At 38.1% G+C, this 25,959-nt stretch overlaps 1 protein-coding gene across 3 annotated transcripts in view; it reads right to left on the bottom strand.

The window, feature by feature from the left end:
- The window catches only part of MTMR2 (myotubularin related protein 2), a 109,773-nt gene that overhangs the window by 8,913 nt on the left and 74,901 nt on the right, over positions 1–25,959 (bottom strand). For all 3 annotated transcript variants that reach the window (XM_068989346.1, XM_068989345.1, XM_068989347.1), the window contains 6 exons: positions 23,151–23,252; positions 21,995–22,078; positions 13,732–13,881; positions 12,796–12,984; positions 4,358–4,543; positions 1,228–1,434 (listed from right to left, as the gene is read on the bottom strand). In XM_068989346.1, the coding sequence (XP_068845447.1) occupies positions 1,228–1,434; positions 4,358–4,543; positions 12,796–12,984; positions 13,732–13,881; positions 21,995–22,078; positions 23,151–23,252 (918 nt within the window). The remainder of the gene's footprint in view (positions 1–1,227; positions 1,435–4,357; positions 4,544–12,795; positions 12,985–13,731; positions 13,882–21,994; positions 22,079–23,150; positions 23,253–25,959) is intronic.

Raw genomic sequence — 25,959 nt, 5'->3', positions numbered from 1 at the left:
AGATATTAAAGAAACTTGTAAAAAATGCAGAATAATGCCACTCTTCTCATAAAACTTCATGCTTGCCTAACATATTATGCTAGTTACTTTTCTTTAAAATGTTATTCATGCTAATATATAACAGGACTGTGGGTTGAATGTTTGTGTCCCCCAAAATTCACATGTTGAAAATCGAATTCCCAATTTGATAGTTTTAGGAGCTACCAAGGTCATGAGGGTGGAAACCTCATGAATGAGACTAGTGCTCTTATCAAAACGGACAGGCCCCAGAGAGCTCCCCAACCCTCTTTCACCATTAAAGGTAACAGTGAAAGGTTGGCAGTCTGCAATCTGGAAGAGGGCCTTCACCAGAACCCTACATGCTGGCACTCTGAGCTTGGACTTCCAGCTGTCAAAACTGAGAAGGACTAAGAAAATAGATTATTTCCTTAAACAATACATACATTTAAAAAATTTAATTTCTAATATGGAAAATACCAATATAAACAAAGTCCTTTGGGGTCATCAATAATTGTTAAAAATGGAAAGAGGTCCAAAAATCAAAAAGTTTGAGAATTATTACCCTATATTAAACATGTGCACATACCCTCTGAATCAGATGTGCTTTGTCAAATCCTGCTTTCAGATAACAATCAGGAGGGGGAAAATGGAGTAGGTAGTCAGAGTCAGCAATTTAGGAATCCACTGCAGCTTCAAACAGTCTGAAATGTTTATGATTTTGGTTACACTTATATGAACATGTGCAGCACTGGATGACTGAAACGTCACTCTTTTAACAGTCTTATCATAGTAAGTACATTTTATAGAGAGTTGAAAAATATAAGCCATCTGAATGGATAAGCCATTTTACTTAACAGTTCAAGTTTAAAGCAGCAGACTAGCTTTAAATGTCCATTTCTTGCAAGGTTTTTTTAAATAAACACTGCTAGTGGATACTAACAGCTAACATTAGAGACAGCATCTGGGCAAACATATTTCAGAAAGTCCTTCAGCTAACCTAGGAAAATGCTGCCAAAAATCACACTCTCAGGGGCTTCAAGGCCTCCGAGAATCTTACCTCTCATCTCCAGGATCCTCTAAATAATCTGACAAGTTTCTGTTGAGCAGTTTACCCCATTAGAACAAAGGGTCAGTCTTATGTGAATATCAAGTGAATGAAAGACATGATCTTCACACGCCTTGTGTGAGATGCACATGTGATACCCTGAGTCAAGGTTCTTCACTCACAAGCTGAAATCGATGTCCAAAGCTCAGCCACTCTTTTTCCACAAGGACTTCAAACCCTCGGATGGTGCGGTAGTATCCGTCCAGCATGAGCATGGCCAGGGAGGTCAGCTGGGCCGTGCGGTCCCAGCCATCGCTGCAGTGCACCACCACAGACGTCTTTCCTGACTCCACCCTGTCAGCAATCCTGAGAGCCCCTGCAAGAATAAGCTGAAAAAAGGATTTTTTAAATGAATTTTTTTTAATTAAAGGCTTTATTCCTCAAAATTTGTAATAGTTTTGTTCAGAGATAACTATCTGAAAAACAGGTGGAGAAAAGAACATCAGTCCTTTCCTAAAAGGAATTTTTGTGAATGGTGGAAGATACTGACGCTTTGCTTTTAAAACTGAAAAGTCTCAAAAATGCAGACTCCTATTAATCCACACAATGAAATAACGAAACAAAAGGTACCTTCGGGTTCTAAACAAATCAAGAGTATGACTAATAAGAAAGAAGGATTAAGTTCCAAAGAGATCTATTTCTAATATTCTTCAAATATTCCAACATCATCCATTTAAGTAAAAATAATATACCAATTGAATTCTTACCTGTTACTTAAAATAGTGATACTTAACAAAATCAGAATAAATATGAAAGCAGTAAAGTTGGATATTTTAAAATATTCTACAGTTTTATAGCATTTATTGTACTGTTTTTATACCACACAGCAAGCAAAGCATAAAATTTTAGAGAAAGCTGACTTTTACATATTGGTATGAATGAAAAATTCTCATTGGACCAATATATTATCATGTCAATTTAACTGGTATCTAAAATAACTTCAGGTATTTTGTTTAAATATGCAGGCTCTCTCTGCAAAATAATTTACCTTCTCTAAAGTTGATCTTGAGTTAAAACTAGACAGAATTAGATGTAACCTAAAGAGAAACACACAGTGTAATATCCTTTAAACTGAACAATAGAGCCCTCCTCTTCTCTGCAATGGCCCAATCATACTTTAAGAACAGCATGATTACACAAACATAGATAAGAGTGAAAGAAAAGACATGCTATACTAGGCTTGGAGAATCTCATGATGATCTCCTTTTAATCATAATCGTAGGCATATTTTGGAAGTGGGATACTCCAAAGGAATCTCAATCTTGTCTATGCATCAGAGTTATCTGTGAGCATTAAAAAAAAAAAAAGCCTGGTCTCCATTAATCCTAACTCACTCTTTTAAATAACTTCCACCTGTAATTCAAATATGGGGCTTCCCAGGTGGCGCGGTGGTAAAGAATCCACCTGCCAATGCAGGAGACACCAGAGACGCAGGTCTGATCTCTGGGTTAGGAAGATCCCTTGGAGAAGGAAATGGTAACCCACTCCAGTATCCTTGTCTGGGAAATCCCATGGACAGAGGAGCCTGGTCAGCTGCAGTCCATGGGATCTCAGACTCGGACATGACTGAGGGAATGAGCACACACAGGGCACATAAGTCAAATATATATGCAAAATTACACGTCACTGACCTAACGGGTTAGAACAGTTGGAAAGCTAAGACAACAAGGAAGAGTTCTCCAAAGTGGTCATCTTCATCCATTCATTCACTTAGAAGATAAACATTTATGGAGTCCCCTAACGTGGTAGGCACTACTCACGGTGCTGGAACTATAGAGCAGCAAACCGAACAAAGTGCTGGCCTAATGAAGTTTATATTGTACTTAGGTGAGGCCGGCCAGATGCAAAGAAAGAAAGAAACAGTGTGTCAGATGGCAACAAGTGAAAAAGTACCATGCAGGACTAGGTAAAAAAGTACAACAGAACCAAATGCATAATACAGAAACCTAATTCATTCAAGCACCAAAACTTAAAAGTAGTTCTAAGGCAGAACTGTCACTGTGTGTGGAGTGGTCAGGAAAGGCTTCTCTGAGAAGTTGATGTCTGAGCAGAGATCTGAAGAAAGTGAGCGGGTAAGCCTTGCAGGTGTGAAGGACTGAAGGGGGAGAAGGCGGTCCAGGCACAACTGTGCCTCTTCCAAGGAAATGTGTTTCTGTTATAGCCAGCTTTTTGGAGACAATGTTGTACCTACTAAAAAATGATCTGTAATTTACAGAATGCTGCAGTGAATGTCAGTTCCAAATCAAGCCTTATGGTTTTCTATTTACACATCATACAATGTAATAGATGGTCCCCATGACCATGCTAACAGAAGAATGTTCATGTACTTTGCTACATTCAAGCTTCTATGTTTCTAGAAGAGAAACAATAATCCAAATAGTTTATAATTCTCAAGAAGTCAATTTAGCCTTCAAATTTTTCTTAATTTTAGAGCTCTTAATGTGAGTATAATCTACTCTTTCTTAACAGGAAAAATCCTATTTCCATTTATTTCCTAATATTAATATATGTGCTTATATATTATATAGAGATCTATATATAATATAGAGAGATCTATATTTTGGTAAGCTATGTTACTGAAATTCAGACCTATCTGAAAATATTTATAACTATATTAACTGAAATAATGTTTGGTGCTTCAAATGTTATGTTTAGGCAAGCTGAGGTTCATACAGTCTCCTTCATTTAACTACTTCACCTCATGTGCCTGACCAGAGTGGTTTTCAAAAGCTATGCAACAATTATTTACTGGGTGATTTATTTACATCATATAGTGCTACCCTGGCTCCTGTGGGGACAAAGAAGAAATATGATTTATCCTGTCCTACTCTCCATGAATCAGCAATCCACATTAATTGAGACATAAAAGTAATTAAATCAAGTACATGGGAGCATCTGATTAGCTGGAAAGAAAAGTAAAATGAAAAGCTCAGAGAAAATGGAAATGAATTCCATCTGAGAAGACTTTATCAAAGAAGTGACCCGGGAACTGAAGGATGGGCAGATTCAGATAGGATAGGAAAGAGAGGGGAAAAAAAGTACAACAGAGCCAAATGCGTAATACAGAAACCTAATTCATTCAAGCACCAAAACTTAAAAGTAGTTCTAATTATCAAAGTAGTTATCAATTTTCACTGTTTGAAAAGGTACTTTCATCTTGATTTCAATTGTAAGAGCCAACACACAAGAGGGCAGAGAAAGTCCTCGTATGATAGTCTCTAATAGTTTAAAGAAAGAGTAACATATACCCACCTTAATGTGTTCCAGCCAGTGAGTAGATTCCAAGTTAGACAACCAGTGGGTCTCCTCAATGTTGGGGTACACAATCTCCTTGAGTTTTCGTAAAGATTCTCTCATAACATGGATATTATGGATATCTAGAAAAACTAGTTCTGCATTTTGATAGGCATCTTCACTTTCATAACCTCCACCTTTTGCCTGGAAAAATAACATCACAGGAAATAAAAAATGAATGCATATCCATTATATGATGACATCCTTGAAAGAGTGCCATAAAATACCCAAAAGCATCAAAGATGACACATGTCACTGATGGACAGGAAACTCCATGGGAAAATGTGGCTGCCTCAGGGCAACTTAACACAACCACGCTGTCCCACATGTTCTTCATAAAACAAGAATATACATGCTCACCCTGACTTCCTCTTGTTGCTGTTACTAAAATTACATATGATAACATATAGGAAGATACTTAAAGCACTATAATTTCACTCTCCAAATCTCAAGTCCTACCCAAACATAATTTCATACAGAAGACTGAAGCTCCATGTGCAGGGACATCTGTCTAGTTTACACCTGACCACGCTTTTCTTCATTTCATCTTAATATTTGCAAAGTGCTTTGCAATCATGGTGACTGACTTTTAGGGTAACTGCACAATTATTATTAAATAAAAAGACAAAACAAATATAAAAGCACAGAGTACTATAGAATAATAATATCACTATTTTCAAAGAGGTAAATCTACATCTACAGAATAGAATGAGAAATATTTGCTGTTCACAGTAAGCTACATCTGGAAAGAACCAAATTTTTCTGGGTTGAATCTTTCTCTGTTTTATGAATAAAATATTCTTTTGCCTTTTGGATAAAATATACCTCTTATCTCAGGTATAAAATCATGCCTCTTTGAGTACTAATGGAAAAAAAAAATTAGGAATATACTGGAACAGTCACTGTAGTTACATAAAATTAAGAGATCACATTTTTGAAAACAATAAAACTTATCTCTTAACCAACAACAAATTAGTGAAGACTAGACATTGAAGTCTCCTTTCTGACACTGATAGTGTGGGAAATGGTTTAGAGTCAAGATGGGCACAAGTACAAAATTAACAGCATTTCATTAGGACCCTGTTAACAAGGATTATTCTGGAGAGTCAGGACAGGTCACATCAGGGGCAGAGGGACATTCAAATGTTTTGCAACAAATCCTAGAAACAAGGCAGTATTGCAGCTACACAGAGCCTGTCACGAAAACACACAGGACGAAAATGCTCTGGAATCAAGACTCGTACAACTTGATGAGTATGCCAAATGTTGTCATGTAACATTGAAAATACACTAAAAACACTGATAAGAATCCATTTTATGTAAATTATATTTCAATACAACTGGTATTATTTAAAAACAGAGCAACTTGATAGTAAAACCGAAGACACACAAAAAATCACTGAAGACAGAACTAGAAGACAGAGCATTCCATCAGACCCCAAAACCACCAACAGTCACAAGATCTCGATGCTATCGGTGAATGTGTAAGGAAATGCAGAAGGAAGCAACGCATATAAGATGGACTAGAGAACAAGGGAATCAAAAGAGAGTCTTACAGTTTTTATTGTTCTGCTTCCTGGTTTTAGCTCTCTTCCTCCAGAACTACAGGAAAGAACAGGTCAATCTAAGAAGTGCAGCTGAAACCAAGAAGGGTTCTGTCCATTCTAACAGATGAGTTATTAGAGAAACTCACAGATTAAGTGAAAGAACTTGGAAACAAATAGAAATAAAAGGGAAAAAAATTAGAAATAAAGACCAAATTAGAAGAAACTCAAGAGTAAACGAATACAGTGGATGTTAAAATAAAAGAAACAGACAGTGAAAAGTAAAATATAAAACCAAAGTGGAATTAGAAAGACATAAAAAAGATTCAAGAGAAAGTGACAAATGATGAAGAGAGGCAAAGAAGAGACAACCCAGGAGTAATAGCAGTCCTGAACAAGAAAGCCAAAACAAAAAAATGAAATAAATACTAAGAACTATGATTAAAGAAAACAGTCATGATGCTTTTAAATTGAAATTACTAACGAAAACAGCACACATGCATACCTGATAATATAAACCCAAAAAACACAGCATTAAGACATATTCTGGCAAAATAACTGGACTTCAAAGAAAAACAATACACATAGAAGTAAAAAGAGTGACTCAGAAAGAAAAGAAATTTAGTTTATGATCAGACTTTGAAACTTTATGACAAAAAAAAAGGCAATATATTTAAGGCATTCAAGAAAATCAAATGCAAATCAAGAATTTTATGCCCAGGAAAACCAATATAAGGAACATAAGCTGGTCCCCCCAACCCATGTCCATGCTCAGTCATGACCAACTCTTTGGGACCCCATTGACTGTAGCCCACCAGGCTTCTCTTTCCACAGAATTTCCAGGCAAGAACACTGGAGTGGGTTGCCATTTCCTGCTCCAGGTGATCTTCCCAACCCAGGCATCAAGCCCACGTCTCTTGTGCCTCCTGTACTGACAGGCAGATTCTTTCTGCTGCTCCACTTGGGAAGTCCCTTATAAGCTGCTATCAGCAGGTGAATAACTCAGAATATTATTTCTATCAGCTCTGCTCAAAGAAGCACAAGCTGGAATCAAGATTGCCGGGAGAAATATCAATAACCTCAGATATGCAGATGACACCACCCTTATGGCAGAAAGGGAAGAGGAACTAAAAAGCCTCTTGATGAAAGTGAAAGAGGAGAGTGAAAAAGTTGGCTTAAAGCTCAACATTCAGAAAAGGAAGATCATGGCATCTGGTCTCACTTCATGGGAAATAGATGGGGAAACACTGGATACAGTGTCAGACTTCATTTTTGGGGGCTCCAAATCACTGCAGATGGTGACTGCAGCCATGAAATTAAAAGATGCTTACTCCTTGGAAGGAAAGTTATGACCAACCAAGACAGCATATTAAAAAGCAGAGACATTACTTTGCCAACAAAGGTCCATCTAGTCGAGGCTATGGCTTTTCCAGTGGTCATGTATGGCTCCTTGGAAGGAAAGTTATGACCAACCAAGACAGCATATTAAAAAGCAGAGACATTACTTTGCCAACAAAGGTCCATCTAGTCAAGGCTATGGCTTTTCCAGTGGTCATGTATGGATGTGAGAGCTGGACTGTGAAAAAAGCTGAGTGCCGAAGAATTGATGCTTTTGAACTGTGGTGTTGGAGAAGACCCTTGAGAGTCCCTTGGACTGCAAGGAGATCCAACCAGTCCATTCTAAAGGAGATGAGTCCTGGATGTTCACTGGAAAGAGTGATGCTAAAGGTGAAACTCCAGTACTTTGGCACCTCATGCGAAGAGTTGACTCATTGGAAAAGACTCTGATGCTGTGAGGGATTGGGGGCAGGAGGAGAAAGGCCGACAGGATGAGATGGCTGGATGGCATCACCAATTCTATGGACTTGAGTTTGGGTGAACTCCGGGAGTTGGTGACGGACAGGGAGGCCTGGCGGGCTGCAATTCATGGGGTCACAAAGAGTTGGACATGACTGAGCAATTGAACTGAACTGAACTTCAGACAAAAGAAAAAGACTAGAAAGACTTCCACGTAAGAACTGGTTATGTGAACAAAATACAGCTACTTGTAGAAGTCAGAGGTAAAAAGGAGAGTAAGTGTACAGAAGGGAGTATAAAGACTCCCTACTCTGACAATGTACAACACATGTATTTTACAATGGGAGCAAGTCCAAAAAAATTTTTCCCTAAATGTACTGGGGATACTAGTAACACTATTATTCTAGCACCATGGTAGGATAAAGCAAGTAATTATGTAACATAACAAATCTTATCATTCCCTCTGACTTTGAGAATCAGCATTCCTGGTGGGGAAGGAGTTACACATGTAATTTTGAAGAAGTTACGTTAGAACCTGCCTGCCAATGTAGGTGACATAAGAGATGGGGTGTCAGGAAGATCCCCTGAAGGAGGGCATGGCAATCCACTCCAGAATTCTTACCTAGAGATTCCCATGGACAAAGAGCCGCCTGGCAGGCCACAGTCCATAGGGTCATAAAGAGCCAGACATACATATGCATGCACACAGGTAAAAACTCTTAACACTGAATTCAAACTGAAAGCACCATGAAGTACTTTATCTTTAAAAATATATTAACATTTCCTGGCTCTATCCATTACCTAGTCTATTCAGAAAAGACTCAGAAATTGGACCAGCCCAGTAGCAAATAAGTATCCTTAGCACCAAATTATGGTTTCAAATACCATCTCCTACTAATAGAAACCAGAACTTCTTAGGGACATGGTTATTCCAAGTCTGGGGAAGGAAACATACAAGATTTCCTGATGACTCTGCTGTATCTTATCATACCAGATAGCAAAGATTACGATGTGTGTGGCCCAGACACTTCAGTTGTGTCCAACTCTTTGCGAAGCCAAGCACTGTACCCCATTAGGCTCCTCTGTTCATGGGATTCTCCAGGCAAGAATACTGGAGTGGGTTGCCATGGCCTCCTCCAGGGTATCTTCCCGACCTGGGGATCAAATCCACGTCTCCTGCATTGAAGGCAGATTCTTTATTGATGAGCCACTAGGGAAGCCTAAAGATTACTTACTATGATCATGCCAAACACACTCGGGAGGTAACTTGAAAAGTCTCCTTTTGATCAAAGGTGGAAAAAAAATTTTAATACTATCTGCAATGAATTAAAAATTGCTGACTACATACAAACACAATATGTGCTTAGTTGTGTCTAATTCTTTGTGACCCCATGGACTACTGCCCACCAGACTACTCTGTCCATGGAATTTTGCAGGCAAGAATACTGGGGTGGGTTGCCATTTCCGACTCTAGGAGATCTTCCTGACCCAGAAATTGAACCTGTGTCTCTTGTGCCTCCTGCACTAGCAGGCAAATTCTTTACCACTGCCCCACCTGGGAAGCCCCAGTGCACTCATAATGACACTTTAAAAAATCAGTCATACTCCTGGGATGGGAGGGAGTAAATTTATTATTGGGAAAACTGGTAAATAAGGAAAAGGAATCAAGTATTTACCCTGGCTTTCTTATATGAACTGAACTGCTGATTAAACACAATTTAGATAAGAGAAAGTGCTTCTTTTTAGAAAGAGTTCAACTAATAGCTGAAAAGAAAATTATGAACTTAAGAGTATCACCATTTTGCAACCCCACTGAAGTAACAGATCTCAGCACTGAGCTTAATCAGTTGCTAATATCCAAAAAGAAGAATCAAGCACAAATTGTGTGCCTCCTGATGTATCCCCTATAGCTTTGCCAAAGGAATTGAACCTAAATCTGAATAAACCTCTGAATTCATGTGAAGGAAATTCAGAGGACAGAAGAACGGTACCATAGCACAATCAGCAAAGTCTGGACTGTGGGAAACTCCACAGTAAAATATACTGGAGAGAAGGGGGGAATCAGGGAGGGAAGCGCAAGGGGAAGACTGTAGATGAAGAGAGACTTAAAAGACATACAAACACAATCTTAACAAGGCGAGGCTAAACTACAGAGACTAGTGATGTGTATACTTCAGTAACAACAGATTAAGTAATGTAAGCAGATGACTACTATAAAAGAGGATAGTGGTTACCTTTAGCTGGGGTAGAAGGCAAATCTGATTGGGGTAAGGCGCACATGGAAGGCTTAGTGGCTAGTAAAGCTTTAATTCTTGATATGGCTCATGACTGCAAAAGAAGTTGCCGCAGTCACACGGTTCCACACATATTCACACTGTTTCACACATTTCACACACTGTTTCACACATTTCACACACTGTTTCACACACTGCTGTATCACACAGATTCACACTATTCACACATATTTACACTGCTAAAAAAATACTCTTACCATGAAGATAAAAAATATTTATTGCAAAAAATATGTACGCTTTTGCAAATTTTAAAAGGGAGATAGAGCAGGTGGATATTGGGTGAAGGTGGTCGAAAGGTACCACCTTTAAAAGATAAATAAGTTGTGGGGATATAATGTACAATGTGATGACTATGGTCAACAACACTATATCATATATTTGAAAGTTGCTAAGAGAGTAAATTTAAAAAATTCTCATCACAAGGAAAAAGACACCACAACTATGTGAAGTGATGGATGTTAACTAAGCTTACTGTGGTGATCATTTCACAATATATATATATTTCAAATCAATATGCTGTATACCTCAAACTTATATACTTTTCTATGTCAATTATATCTCAATAAAACATCAAGAAAAAAGATATCTATCTAGCTGGTAAACTAACTTTCCTGAAGAATGACGGCAATATGTGCAAAACTTTTAAAAATATGAATATTTTAAATTAGGATACAGTAATGGTATAGCTAGGGAACAAAAATGTCAACAAAAGGTACTTGTCTTAGTTATATTTAAAATACTAAATATTAAACATCTAGTATTAAAATTAATATTAAAACTAATTAACATTAAAACTAATATTAAAATTAAAAATGTCAACAAAAGGTACTTGTTTTAGTTATATTTAAAATACTAAATATCAAACATCTAAATTAGAGGAATGATTAAGTAAACAATGACATAGCTATATGATGAGTACTCTAAAGTATTTCTCAAGAACAGTTATTGGAAAGAAATATTTTTTATAAAAATGAAAAACAATGAAACAAAACAATCAATATTTAATGTATAGAAAAAACAGTGGGAGAAAATATATCAAAGATCAGTAATTATAGGTGCTTTTTATTCCTTCACTTTGCCTACCCCTTCCTGGATTTTTGTTGTCTATTACATATTTTATGATCAGAAAAATGTCCCAATACATAAAATATACCAGTCTTCATTAAGAAAGAGATTTCCATAGTGAAATACATGTGGGAATCATTTTATAAGGAATATAACATTTTGCCTACTCCCTTTTCTGCCTTATACGCTTCTCAACCTAGAAAACATCTTTCTAAAAAAATATATTTTATTTATTTATTCAGCCATACCAGGTCTTAGTTGCGGCATGTGGGATCTTGTTCCCTGACCAGGCATAGGACAGCATTCCCTGCATTAGAAGCATGGAGTCTTACCCACTGGACCACCAGGGAAGTCCCTCATCCTAGACAATGAGTCTCATTCCTGCTAACTCATGGTATAATAATTACTGGGAAAATACACACCAGTCCCTGGGGAACCAGTTTCATATGTACAGTGTCCTGTTTCGCCTTTAAGGGGAAATATTTACAGTTTAACAGGGAATGCCTGGAATTCAAAATGTCCTCAAAACACTAAACAGGATAGAAATAATTAAGTACATGCTCCATAATTTAATTAAAGGATGATCACCCCAGCAATGTTTATAATAGCAAAAAAAGAAAAAATATAACCTAAATAACCAAAACAATTGTGTCTCTTATTTAGTTATAGAACTTGGGGTGTTTTAGTTTTGGAGGGAAGCCGTGTGGGTTTTTTTCTTTGTCTTACCTGTGAGGCAATTTTTTAAAGCTAAACTATCTCTCTTCTCTTTTCTTCTCCAGTGGTAGTAGATTTTTTCAAATGGACCAGAATCTCTGTTTCCACAATGCTAACATTTATTGTATAGCAGAAATCAGGACCACTGCTCCAACTAACTGCCAGTCTTCAGTGTGACTAGCCTGCACAGGCAGAGGCTTGCCAGAAGAGAGCAGCACTGGTCACTGAGAACTCTGCATGATTCCTACAAGGGTGCTGGGCAGAGTTCAGTCTCACAGACTCAGTTTGGTGCCCAGTTTGGAGAAGGGAGAGTCTTGCTCCTAAAACAAGTTTATCAGGTGAGTTTTGCCCCGAAAACAACTCTGTTACTTTTTATGATTCTCATTTTACAAAAAAGCCAATTAAAGTTACTAAAAAGATTAAAATCAAATGGGACTGACATGTACACACTGATATTTTGAAAATAGAAAACCAATAAGGACCAATAAGCACAGGTAATTCTGATCAATATTCTGTAATAACCTATATAGGAATAAGAATTTGAAAAAGAAAAGATACATGTATAACTGAGTCACTTTGCTTGTACACCTGAAACACAACATTGTTAATCAACCATACTTCAATATAAAATTAAAATTTTTTAAGTTATACTATCAAGTAGAAGAGCCAGGATTAGAATCTGTATCTTTAGCATATGAAAAGCCTAAGCTCATCCTACTGCACTGTGTACATGTGCGCACGCTCAGTCACATCCAACTCATTGTGACCTCATGGACTGTAACCCTCCAGGCTCCTTTGTCCACAGAATTCTCCAGGCAAGAATACTGGAGCAGGTTGCCACTTCCTACTCCAGGGCATCTTCCCGACCCAGGGATCAAACCAGGGTCTCCTGCATTGAAGGCGGATTCTTTACCACTGAACTACCTCCTGACAAACTCATGAAACTGTAAGTATAATCTTAATTACTGAAAGAGGATCTCACCTTATTGGCAACTGCATTAACACTTGGCCGGGCGTCAAATATAAAGATTTTATGAGATTGGGCATTGGAGTCCATAATAGCTTGAAGGTATTTTTCATCTTCTTTGCTTCGCTTCCCACTTACCCCTACCATGGGCTGGCTACACCGAGTGATTGTGGCTTGACTTTCAGGATGAATCCATGACAAAACCTTAATGGGAGGAAAAGTGGCAACAACCCTTTGACATGCTTCTCTAGTTATAGTTCTTCCCCAAAACATTACTCAGTAAAACTCTATTTTCTAACTGGATTCAAAGCTGAGCCATGAAAGGAAATATGAACCTGCTATAAAAAAATCATCATTTTTCTTTCAAGTCAACTCTGGCATGTGGAAAATTTGGTCTTATTAGTTAATCAGATATTGATTTTGAAGAGTCATTAATTAAAACTATTGTCTCTAGGAAAAAATACATTAAAAGGGGGCTTAAGTAAACTCCATTTTTAAAGTTCAGCAAAAATGCCCAATTATAGCATTCAGAGTCTACACATTTTTGTACCTAAAATTATTAGAGCTTATCTTTCCAGAATACAGAAATTCATCACAAATTTGTACAGTTTTCTTCATTTCAGGATTTAAAGGAAGAGAGCATTTATCACTATGACCAACTATATAAGATAAAGAAATAGTGAATAATACCAGAGCCAACTCTGACTTCAAGTTAAAAGCCATGCAATTCTGAGCAGCTCTTTTATACCCATTTCAAACTCTCCAGAAACCTCTTTAGTCTAAGTCTTTCCTCTGGTTTTAATTTTACTCAATAACTCATTTCCTAATAGCCCCACAGAGGACCCGCTGCTGTAGCTATTTTTATCCCGCACCCAATCCCCCATTCATTATCCTCTGTACTATGTGGAGCACAAAAACAATGAGGAAGCTTCAGCACAGCTTCACACTTACTGGGATACGGCCCCGTGATCTGAAGGAAGCCACTCTCTTCAACTCTTCATCAGGGATATTTGCCGGAACAACCAAGAGGGCAGGGTAGGTATCACAGAGCTCATATCGTTCATTTATCTTTGTTATCCTCCAGCTTTCATTTGGAATTCCCTACATGTTAAATAAACGTAAGACAAATCACTGCCTAAGAGAAATATCTGAAAATATTACAACAGAAGGCTCCTACTCAACCTCTCTTTAACTCCACTATCCATCTCTTAAGTTGTTGGAATAGTTATTGTCTGCCTATGGTGATCAGGCTTTTAGGATGAGACCTTGTAACACAGAAAATCTGTATTCATTTTGGCACTCAGTTTAATGTTAACAGATTTATTATGTTATTAAATACTGACTGAGTGCTGGGTCTGTCCTAAACATATCAAACAAAGGAAATAGTAAGACTGAAAATAAAAATGTTCTTGTCTTTAAAAAGAGCAGTCTCATATAGTTTGACTGGATGACTGACTTTGCTGCCATTCATCTGTACAAAGAAATGTCTGAGGGCAGGCACTAAGCATCCACTAGAATGCTAGGCACATATTTATCACATATACATAAAGTGAATTTTACAGCATTAATGTCGCTAATGTAAAACATATGAGAAAAACAAGAAAGTAACAGAAGGCAAAGCCACCCCCCCAAAAAAATAAGCAAGAGAAACATTTTTTTTAATACACATCAATTGTTAAACTTTGGTCCTTACAGGTTTGTTATATTTATAACTGGTATACCACTTCACATATACAATTACTTAATAAGACACTTTAAAATTTCCATTCTCCATTAGTATAGAAAATAAAGCTGTAACATTACAGCAAATGGTTAGAATTAAGAAAATACATTTATTTTTAATTTTATTACCTCTGACAACTCATAATAAACAGAAAAAGAATTGAAAGAAACCAAATTACAGTAAAAATATGTATATATATTTACTGAGCATTTACTATCTGGAGGTGCTATGCCTATACATGCATGTGTGTCCACACACACACACTTTACTGTACTCAGGTTTCATTAACATCACTGTAGAGATGAAGAAATTGTGGCACAGCTTATAACTTGATTAAAGGTAGTAAAAAATTCTATGTAAATTCTAAACCTATCCTTTTTATAATAAAATACAGTGTGCCTCAAGAAAAACTTCACTATCCTGATTCACAAAATTGTTATAAAAACCTGAAATCAAAGTGCAGGAGATACTTCTCCTCCAAAGGGGTATTTCTCAAGCTGTTGCCAAACACCCAAAAAGATATTAAAATTAAGAAAGAAGGGAGGACTTCCCTGTACTAGAGTGGATGGGAATATACCTGCAAACGCAGGAGACAGGGTTTCTGTCCCTGGTCCAGGAAGATCACAAATGGCACGGGGCAACTAAGCCATGCGCCACAACTCCTGAGCCTGTGCTGGAACCTGCGTGTTCCAGGACCCGCGTGCCGCAGCTCTGAGGCCCACACCTGGGGCCCCTGCTCCGCAGGAAGAGAAGCGACAGTGACGAGAAGCCTGTGCACTCAGAGAAAGCAGCCCGAGTCCAGTGACAAAGATACATCGCAGGCAAAAGTAAAAATAAATTTACTAAATTTTGATCAGAAAGAAGGCGAAATTCGTTCCCAGTAATCATGTGATAAATATTATCAACAGAGTTTCCATTTACACTAGCCATTTTATCATCAGTGCCTTACACACTATTTACCCCATTTATTTAGCCTGGCCCTAACTTGCTACCTATGATCTACATATCTCCTTTCCTCTTGCCTTCCTCAACTTTATACTCAGGTAAAATCCAAACTTATTTTCAGAAATAAAAGAAAGGTTTAATTAAAGATGTTTAAAACGTATTTACATGTAATAATAAAAAACATAATGTACAATGAACTGGTGAGTTTATAGAGGAAGTGCTCAATTAAGAAACTTCAGTCCAGTTCAGTTGCTCACTCGTGTCCGACTCTTTGCAACCCCATGGACTGCAGCACACCAAGCCTCCCTGTCCATCACCAACTCCAGGAGTTTACTCAAACTCATGTCCATTGAGTCAGTGATGCCATCCAACCATCTCATCCTGTCTTCCCCTTCTCCTCCCACCTTCAATCTTTCCCAGCATCGGGGTCTTTTCCAATGAGTCAGTTCTTCGCATGAAATGGCCAAAGTATTGGAGTTTCAGCTTCAGCATCAGTTCTTCCAGTGAATATTCAGGACTGATTTCCTTTTGGATAGACTGGTTGGATCTCCTTGCAGTCCAGGGACTCTCAAGAGTCTTCTCCAACACCACAGTTCAAAAGCATTAATTCTTCGGCGCTCAGCTTTCTTTATAGTCCAACTCTCACATCCATACATGACTACTGGAAAAACCATAGCTTTGACTAGACGGACATTTCTTGGCAATGTCTTTTCAATATGCTGTCTACGACTGAGCGACTTCACTTTCACTTTTCACTTTCATGCATGGAGAAGGAAATGGCAACCCACTCCAGTATTCTTGCCTGGAGAATCCCAGGGACAGAGGAGACTAGTGGGGTGCTGTCTATGGGGTTGCACAGAGTCAGACATGACTGAAGTGACTTAGCTAGGTTGGTCTCAGCTTTTCTTCCAACGAGTAAGTGTCTTTTAATGTCATGGCTGCAGTCACCATCTGCAGTGATTTTGGAGCACCCCCAAAAAGTCTGGCACTGTTTCCACATCTATTTGCCATGAGGTGATGGGACCAGAGGCCATGATCTTCATTTTCTAAATGTTGAGTTTTAAGCCAACTTTTTCGCTCTGCTCTTTCACTTTCATCAAGAGGCTCTTTAGTTCTTCTTTACTTTCTGCTTACATAAGGGTGATATCATCTGCATATCTGAGGTTATTGATATTTCTCCCGGCAATCTTGATTCCAGCTTGCAATTCATCCAGCCCAGCATTTCTCATGATGTACCCTGCATATAAGTTAAATAAGCAGGGTGACAATATACAGCCTTGATGTACTGCTTTTCCTATTTGGAACCAGTCTGTTGTTCCATGTCCAGTTCTAACTGTTGCTTCCTGACCTGCATACAGATTTCTCAAGAGGCAGGTCAGGTGGTCTAGTATTCCCATCTCTTTCAGAATTTTACACACTTTGTGGTGACCCACACAGTTAAAGGCTTTGGCATAGTCAATAAGGCAGAAATAGATGTTTTTCCAGAATTCTCATGCTTTTTCAATGATCCAGCAGATGTTGGCAATTTGATCTCTGGTTCCTCTGCCTTTTCTAAAACCAGCTGGAACATCAGGGAGTTCACAGTTCACGTATTGTTGAAGTCTGGCTTGAAGAATTTTGAGCATTACTTTACTAGTGTCTGAGATGAGTGCAATTGTGTGGTAGTTTGAGCATTCTTTGGCATTGCCTTTCTTTGGGATTGGAATGAAAACTGACCTTTTCCAGTCCTGTGGCCACTGCTGAGTTTTCCAAATTTGCTGGCATATTGAGTGCAGCACTTTCACAGCATCATCTTTTAGCATTTGAAATAGCTCAACTGGAATTCCATCACCTCCACTAGCTTTGTTCGCCGTGATGCTTTCTAAGGGCCACTTGACTTCACATTCCAGGATGTCTGGCTCTAGGTGAGTGATCACACCATCATGATTATCTGGGTCATGAAGATCTTTTTTTTATAGTTCTTCCGTGTATTCTTGCCACCTCTTCTTAATATCTTCTGCTTCCATTAGGTCCATACCATTTCTGTCCTTTATTCTGCCTATAACTGCATGAAATGGTCCCTTGGTATCTCTCATTTTCTTGAAGAGATCTCTAGTCTTTCCCATTCTGTTGTTTTCCTCTATTTCTTTGCACTGATTGCTGAGGAAGGCTTTCTTACCTCGCCTTGCTACTCTTTGGAACTCTGCATTCAGATGCCTGTATCTTTCCTTTTCCCTTCTCTTCTTTTCACAGGTGTTTGTAAGGCCCCCTCAGACAGCCATTTTGCTTTTTTGCATTTCTTTTTCTTGGGGATGGTCCTGATCCCTGTCTCCTGTACAATGTCATGAATCTCCATCCATAGTTCATCAGGCACTCTGTCTGTCAGACCTAGTCCCTTAAATCTATTTCTAATTTCCACTGTATAATCATCAGGGATTTGATTTACATCATATCTAAATGGTCCAGAACCAAGAAACTGACTGCCATCTTTAACTCATCCAATCAACAATCAATTTTTAGGATTTTTTTTCTTCCAAAAGCACCAGAAAACTTTGCTCACTCCTCTCAAGCCTCACTTCTCTTCTGTACCTCTGCAATCCATTCTCCACACTGCCTCAAAATTCTTTTAAGATGCAAAAGTTATCATGTCATTCTTCTGCCTAAAACTATCAATGGCTACCTATTTCTTTTCAGATACATTTAGAACTCTAGACAGGACTTGACAAAGATCCTCACACCCTTGCTTTTCCCCACTGATCTCTGGCCACTCTGCAGCACTCTCTGGTGCTTGCTATAGTCCAGCCTAAACCAAACACCTTCTGTTTCCAGATGGCATCATGTTCTCTCACAGGAGTACTTGCTCTATTAATCACAGGATTCAGGACCATATATTTTGATTATTAGTTTATTTCTTTGAATCTGCCATTAAACATGTATCCTTTGGGAGTCAGGATTGTGTCTTTCTGTTTTAGCCACTAACACACACTAGGTGATACATGAATCTGATTAATGAATGAAGAAATCAATGAACCATAAGGAAGCTTCTATAAGAAGAAAAACTGGCTTTTGAAGTTTTCTTAGAAAATACAGAGTCGAAGCTGAAAGGGTCACATCTCTTGAGATCCTAGTGTACCACCTTGAACCCAGGTATTTAACTCCTCTCTCTCTCTCTCACCGTCTTCCCATATCCTTCAAAAATCACTGCCAGGGAGAATTGCTGTAACCACTGAGATTGTGTCATCTTCTTCAGAAAAAAACAAAAACAGGCTCTCCCGGTGGCTCAGCAATTCAAGAGCCACAGGAGATGAAGGTTCAATCCCTGGGTTGGGAAGAGACCTTGAAGGAGGGCTTGGCAACACACTCTAGTATTCTTGCCTTGAGAATCCTGTGGACAAAGGAGCCTGGTGGGCTACGGTCCATAGGGTCACAAAAGACTCAATCGGACACAATCCAAGTGACTGAGCATACAGCACACTTCAGAAAAATGGCTAGTATGGAGTAGAATCATTGAGGTAAGCCATTACCTGAAGGGCTCTCGTTCTCCTCATTCTTAGAGAAATTGACATAACTATCTCCACTAAAGGAACTGCCTTCCAAGCAGCAAACTGGAGTTGGCTAGTCAGCACATACTTTCTTTGTAGACACTGTTCAAAGACATACTGACAACTATTGATCTCTGACATACATCTTTCTGCTCTCCACAAAATCACTGCCCTTCAGTTAATGTATCCATTTGTCAGAGTCAATTTACAACCAAATTAACTGGATTATAGCTTTCCTTGTTAGTTACATCTCAGCTCTGAGAATAAAATTCTATTTTCCTTGGCTGTACTTGAGTGCTCTCAGATTTGTTAACCAAGATATCTACCATATGATTATTTGTGCAGAAGACCATACTTATTTTTTCTTTACTGATTTTTACCATTTTAGCAACCTGATGATTTCTCTTTACCTTACCCACAAATTTCAGAGTCCTCTGTAAACCACTATATGTGTCAAGAGACAATTAAACGAATATTCACCCACACAGAAAACTTAAATGGTTATTCATAGTTTTGTCCATTTTAAAAATATATGATCTAATTTCTTTAGACATGATAATGGATAAGTCTATGCATTTAATGTGACTTTCCTTTTGTGTTTCAGCAACAGTACACAAAAAAGCCAACCAATCATGATTTGTTTTTAGAGCTTTACAATGTAATAAATATAATAATAATCATTTAGATAGATTTCTATGGTTTATAATGCACCTTCCTGCATATCACACTAACTCCTCAAAAAATCCATAAAGGTAAGTGAAAAATGAAGGCACTGTGGCACACCTCTAAGTGTGAGAACTAAGCAAGAGCTAGAGCTAGCATTCAGAAGTGGAGTCTCGCAAATGCTCTGGCAGCAGACCGTGGTGACAGCTGCACAACTTCATATGTTAAACAATAGTGGGCTGTACACTTTAGAGTAGAAAATCTTATGGTATGTGAATGATATCTCACTTTCAAAGAAAAAAAGAATAGAGTGGCCCGTGATTCTGAGATGGTATAATCTCCAAAATGTATTAAATGAAAAGGATATATACAGTGTGCAGAGAATGCTATTATCTGCTTTAAAAATAATAATAATGTACATCATGGCATCCGGTCCCATCACTTCATGGGAAATAGATGGGGAAACAGTGGAAACAGTGTCAAACTTTATTTTTGGGGGCTCCAAAATCACTGCAGATGGTGATTCCAGCCATGAAATTAAAAGATGCTTACACCTTGGAAGAAAAGTTATGACTAACCTAGATAGGATGTTGAAAAGCAGAGACATTACTTTGCCAACAAAGGTCTGTCTAGTCAAGGCTATGGTTTTTCCAGTGGTCATGTATGGATGCGAGAGTTGGACTGTGAAGAAAGCTGAGTGCCAAAGAATTGATGCTTTTGAACTATGGTGCCGGAGAAGACTCTTGGGAGTCCCTTGGACTGCAAGGAGATCCAACCAGTCCATTTGAAAGGAGATCAGCCCTGGGTGTTCTTTGGAAGGAATGATGCTAAAGCTGAAACTCCAGTACTTTGACCACCTCATGTGAAGAGCTGACTCATTGGAAAAGACTCTGATGCTGGGAGGGATTGGGGGCAGAAGGAGAAGAGGACAACCGAGGATGAGATGGCTGGATGGCATCACTGACTGGATGGACGTGAGTCTGAGTGAACTTCAGGAGTTGGTGACGGACAGGGAGGCGTGGCGTGCTGTGATTCATGGGGTCACAAAGAGTCAGACACGGCTGAGCGACTGAACTGACACACAAACATATATATACATACATATAGTAAGATACAGAAATCACTCTCACTCTAAATGGAATTATATTGCTGTTCAGTCACTAAGTCATGGCCAGCTCTTTGAGACCCCATGGACTATAGCACAGCAGGCTCCTGTGTCCTCCACTACCTCCTGGAGTTAGGTCAAATTCATGTCCATTGAGTTAGTTATACTATCTAACCATCTCATCCTCTGCTGCCCCTCTCCTTTGCCTTCAGTCTTCTCAGCATCAGGGTCTTTTTCAATGAGTTGGCTCTTGAATGGAATTTTATTCAGCCATGAAAAAGAGCTTGTCACTCTGTGACAACATGGATGGAACTTGAGGACATAAGTTAAATAAAACAGAGAAAGCAAGTATTGTACGATGATCTCACTTACATGTGGAATTAAAAAACAAAAATGACCAAGAAAACCCAAACTCATATATAAAGGGAACTGACTCATGGTTGATTACTGGAAGTAGGGAGTCAGGAGTGGGCAGAAATGGTAAAGGAAGTTGTAAGGTACAAACTTCCAGTTAAAAAGTAATGTAGTTACAGGGATAATATAAGGCATGGTAACCATAATTAATACTGTAGTGCATATCTGAAAGTTGCAAAGAGAATAATCTTGAAAGATCGCATCACAAGAAAACAAATTCTGTAACTGTATGGTGACACAGGTGAGCTATTAACAAGTACTGTGGTAATCATTTCACAATACACATAAATATTAAATTATCATCTGATATACCTGAAACTAATATAATGTTCTATGTCAATTATATTTCAATGAAAACAAGGAAAGAAACAGAAAAAAGAGATTATCTTCATTTTCTTTGGTAATAAACTACAGTAGTGTCCTCTCCAATAGACTTTAACGTAGTTGACCCAGAGACAAAGTGCCTAACTCTCCAGCAAAAAGTTAATAAATTAATGGATTAATTTTTAATCTTTTGAAGTCAAAGACCATAAAGCACCTGTATAGAGTTCAATGCTCTATTCTGACTACTGTATTTCCTAATCTCATAATTCTCTTTTCTGAATGTGTGTATCTGTTTATTTACTCTTTTTTAAACTGAAGTACAGCTGATTTACAATATTGAATTAGTTTCAGATGTACCACAAAGTGATTCAGCTATGTATATTTTTAAATTTTTTTCCATTATGGGTTATTACAACAAAAAACCACATAACTATATAAAGCTGTTTGTTCACTTCTATTCATGAGTTTTGTTGTATTAAAGAATATAGAATATCAAAAAAAAATTTTTTAAGTACTTACCTGCCTTCTATACTCCGAAAGAGAGTCATATAGCTTCCACCCATTTTCAGGGAATACTTCTTTATACTCAAAAGCAAAAAGAGACTACAAAAGGTAAACAGAGTTAATAGCTAAAAAAGACCTTTAAGAAGGTAATGAATCAGAAATGTACCATTATCATACCCCAAGTTTTCATTGACTTATCTGAAAGGATATTTTGTACTGGTATCCTTTTTTTTCAATTGTTGTTTTAAGCGTTTGTTTTGTAATTTTGAAAGTTTATTGCTTTTTTTGTATTTTTCAAACACAGAAAAGCACAAAGGCCTGCCACCAAGATTTATCAAATGCTAACATATTACCATAATTCCTTCAGATATCTTTAGTAGCTGTTTTAGGTTTACTTCTAAATAATGAAAGACATTACATAAAAAAGACAACTTCTGATATAATTAATTAATTAGACACCATAGATGTCAGCAATTAAGCAGCTTTACAGATAATGCAACATATTCTAAAACATACTGAAAAAACTTTTTATTTGGGGGCATGCAATCTGTGTATCAAAAATGAAAATTTATCATTAATAAGGACAGAATGGCAGGAACAACTATGATGAAAACCATTTAAACTTGAGTCAGAAAACCAAAACCGATTCTAAATTTTACTCTTTACTAACTGTGCCACTGAGTTAACTGCTTACCTGCTTCTGGTTTCAATTTTAAAATCTGGATAAATAATATTTACCACCATAGGGCTACTTTGGACGTTAGATTATATAAAATAAATGAGTAAACCTAACACTGTTAATAGCACGCAGAAGAAACTCAGTTCTAAGTATTGATCCACCTTTCCTCCAATATTGCTAGACTTAACTCTCAGCTCTCAATGAAAAAGGAGATTTCACATACAGATTTTCATCATGGAAACATCCTGGATATAAAGATCACATAATTAAACAATGTCAATCTGCAGGAATGAACCTCAGAAATCAGTCCAGTTTCCTCGTTTTATATCTTGAAAAGACTGGTCCCATAGATTGAATTAAACCTAAACTACACATCTGGTTAAAAGGCAAAGTGAGACTGCAAACACCAAGATTCTAGATAGCCTATACAAGTTTCTTTACAGTACACCAATAATTATAATAGATTTTTCAAAGAGAGAAGAAATCTCTTACCAGGTTATTAGAGACAGGAAATGCATATTTCATTAGATTTTCAAATATTGATCTTCTTGTTCGCCCCTCAGGTTTATGAGCAAATCGTAAATTCCGAATATCCTAGAAAACAGTCAGGATTCAAGTCACCTATCACTGTTTGCTAACTTTTTATTTAATGAATAAATAAGGCAACTTGGAACTATCTTGTAAAACGTTAAGATCTGTGAATGAGGGATACAAAAATAGATCAGACAACAGCCCCTGGAGGAAGGGAAGTTACAATGCCTTATTAAGAGAAATAAAATAAACACAGGATACAAGGTGGGATTCAGAGAATAGAAAATTCTCCTCTGTTTATGAATTCAAGTTGGGCCACTGAAGGAGGCAGCACCTGATGTAGGCACAGGAGATTAGAGATGTTACATCTGAAATCACAGTATCACACGAGTCATACACACACTGTCAACAGTATGTCCTTCCCCATTAAAGGCCATTTTCTGTTATGAATTTCCCCACCAAAAACCTGATTAGCTATTGTTACATATTTCATAAAGTCTTCACTCCAATTAAGCTTGGTGATCATTTTCCTATTTATAATTCCTTCCCAGGACTCACTTCCATTGATCTTTAATTCATAAGTCTCTGGCTACTAGACTGATAAAACCAAAACTCTGCCTAAAGGTCTTCCTCCATTCCAGGTCCCAGGCTCTTCAATCATCTACTAGCAAAAATTCTGAATAGTTTGGTTGATATCATCCAGGTTCTATATTCAGATATAAAACCAAAGTTCCCTTCCCTTACTTGTTTTCAAGCAGGTTTCTATACTCAGACTGAATGTAGATACCCACATTCCAATTTAGTAAGATATTAGCAGCATGAAAAAAAATTGGGATTAAGAATAATTTCAAGACTATTCATTTTGTTTTCATCTAGTTCAGGTCAGGTCAGTTCAGTTCAGTCGCTCAGTCGTGTCCGACTCTTTGCGACCCCATGAATCGCAGCACGCCAGGCCTCCCTGTTCATCACCATCTCCCGGAGTTCACTCAGACTCATCTAGAAAGAATTCCAAATAGCTTCATTAAACTGCATCCCGTAAAAATGAGCACAGGAACTACAATGCCCTTACAGAACATGAACAAGTAGAACATTACAAATCTGATCCAAAATTAGAAACCCACCTTCTTAAACAAATGTGTCAGAACCTAAGCTTTTTGTTTTTCCTTAGTGAATACTTTTACAGCAAATAGATATTCATAATCATTCTGTTAAACACAGAGTTTTCCAAAAGTACTGTAGCAGTGGCCCTACAAATGTTTGAGTTTACTGATAATGGTCTTACTTTATGGGAAAAGTTTTATTTAAACTGATCAAAATTTCCCAATCACCCTCTTCCATGCCCTCTTATATCCATTCTATGCTGTATTTACTCCTACACCACAGAAGAGTAATCAGGAGACAATGTGCCTGTCACTTGGTTGACAGCTCAGTTCAGTTCAGTTGCTCAGTCGTGTCCGACTCTTTGCGACCCCATGAAACGCAGCATGCCAGGCCTCCCTGTCCATCACCAACTCCTGGAGGTCACACAGACTCACATCCATCGAGTCAGTGATGCCATCCAGCCATCTCATCCTCTGTTGTCCGCTTCTCCTCCTGCCCCAATCCCTCCCGACATCAGAGTCTTTTAGAATGAGTCAATTCTTCACATGAGGTGGCCAAAACTGGAGTTGGCTTTAGCATCATTCCTTCCAAAGAAACCCCAGGGCTGATCTCCTTCAGAATGGACTGGGTGGATCTCCTTGCAGACCAAGGGACTCTCAAGAGTCTTCTCCAATACCACAGTTCAAAAGCATCAATTCTTCAGTGCTCAGCTTTCTTCACAGTCCAACTCTCACATCCGTAAATGACCACAGGAAAAACCATAGCCTTGACTAGACAGACCTTAGTCAGCAAAGTAATGTCTCTGCTTTTGAATATGCTATCTAGGTTGGTCATAATCTTCCTTCCAAGGAGTAAGCGTCTTTTAATTTCATGGCTGCAGTCACCATCTGCAGTCATTTTGGAGCCCAAAAACATAAAGTCTGACACTGTTTCCATTGTTTCCCCATCTACTTCCCATGAAGTGATGGGACCGGATGCCATGATCTTTGTTTTCTGAATGTTGAGCTTTAAGCCAACTTCTTCACTCTCCACTTTCATCAAGAGGCTTTTGAGTTCTTCTTCACTTTCTGCCATAAGGGTGGTGTCATCTGCATATCTGAGGTGATTGATATTTCTCCTGGCAATCTTGATTCCAGCTTGTGCTTCTTCCAGTCCAGCGTTTCTCATGATGTACTCTGCATAGGAGTTAAATAAGCAGGGTGACAATAGGCAGCTTTGACGTACTCCTTTTCCTCTTTGGAACCAGTCTGTTGTTCCATGTCCAGTTCTAACTGTTGCTTCCTGACCTGCATACAGATTTCTCAAGAGGCAGGTCAGGTGGGCTGGTATTCCCATCTCTTTCAGAATTTTCCACAGTTTATTGTGATCCACACAGTCAAAGGCTTTGGCTTAGTCAATAAAGCAGAAATTGATGTTTTTCTGGAACTCTCTTGCTTTTTCAATGATCCAGCGGATGTTGGCAATTTGATCTCTGGTTCCTCTGCCTTTTCTAAAGCCAGCTTGAACATCAGGGAGTTCACGGTTCATGTATTGCTGAAGCCTGGCTTGGAGAATTTTGAGCATTACTTTACTAGCATGTGAGATGAGTGCAATTGTGCGGTAGTTTGAGCATTCTTTGGAATTGCCTTTCTTTGGGATTGGAATGAAAACTGACCTTTTCCAGTCCTGT

The sequence above is a fragment of the Capricornis sumatraensis genome, chromosome 16 (genome assembly GCF_032405125.1).
Source record: "Capricornis sumatraensis isolate serow.1 chromosome 16, serow.2, whole genome shotgun sequence".
In the NCBI taxonomy this organism is placed as follows: domain Eukaryota; kingdom Metazoa; phylum Chordata; class Mammalia; order Artiodactyla; family Bovidae; genus Capricornis; species Capricornis sumatraensis.
The sequence above is the reverse complement of the archived record's forward strand: the minus strand, read 5'-3'. Positions and strand labels throughout refer to the sequence as shown.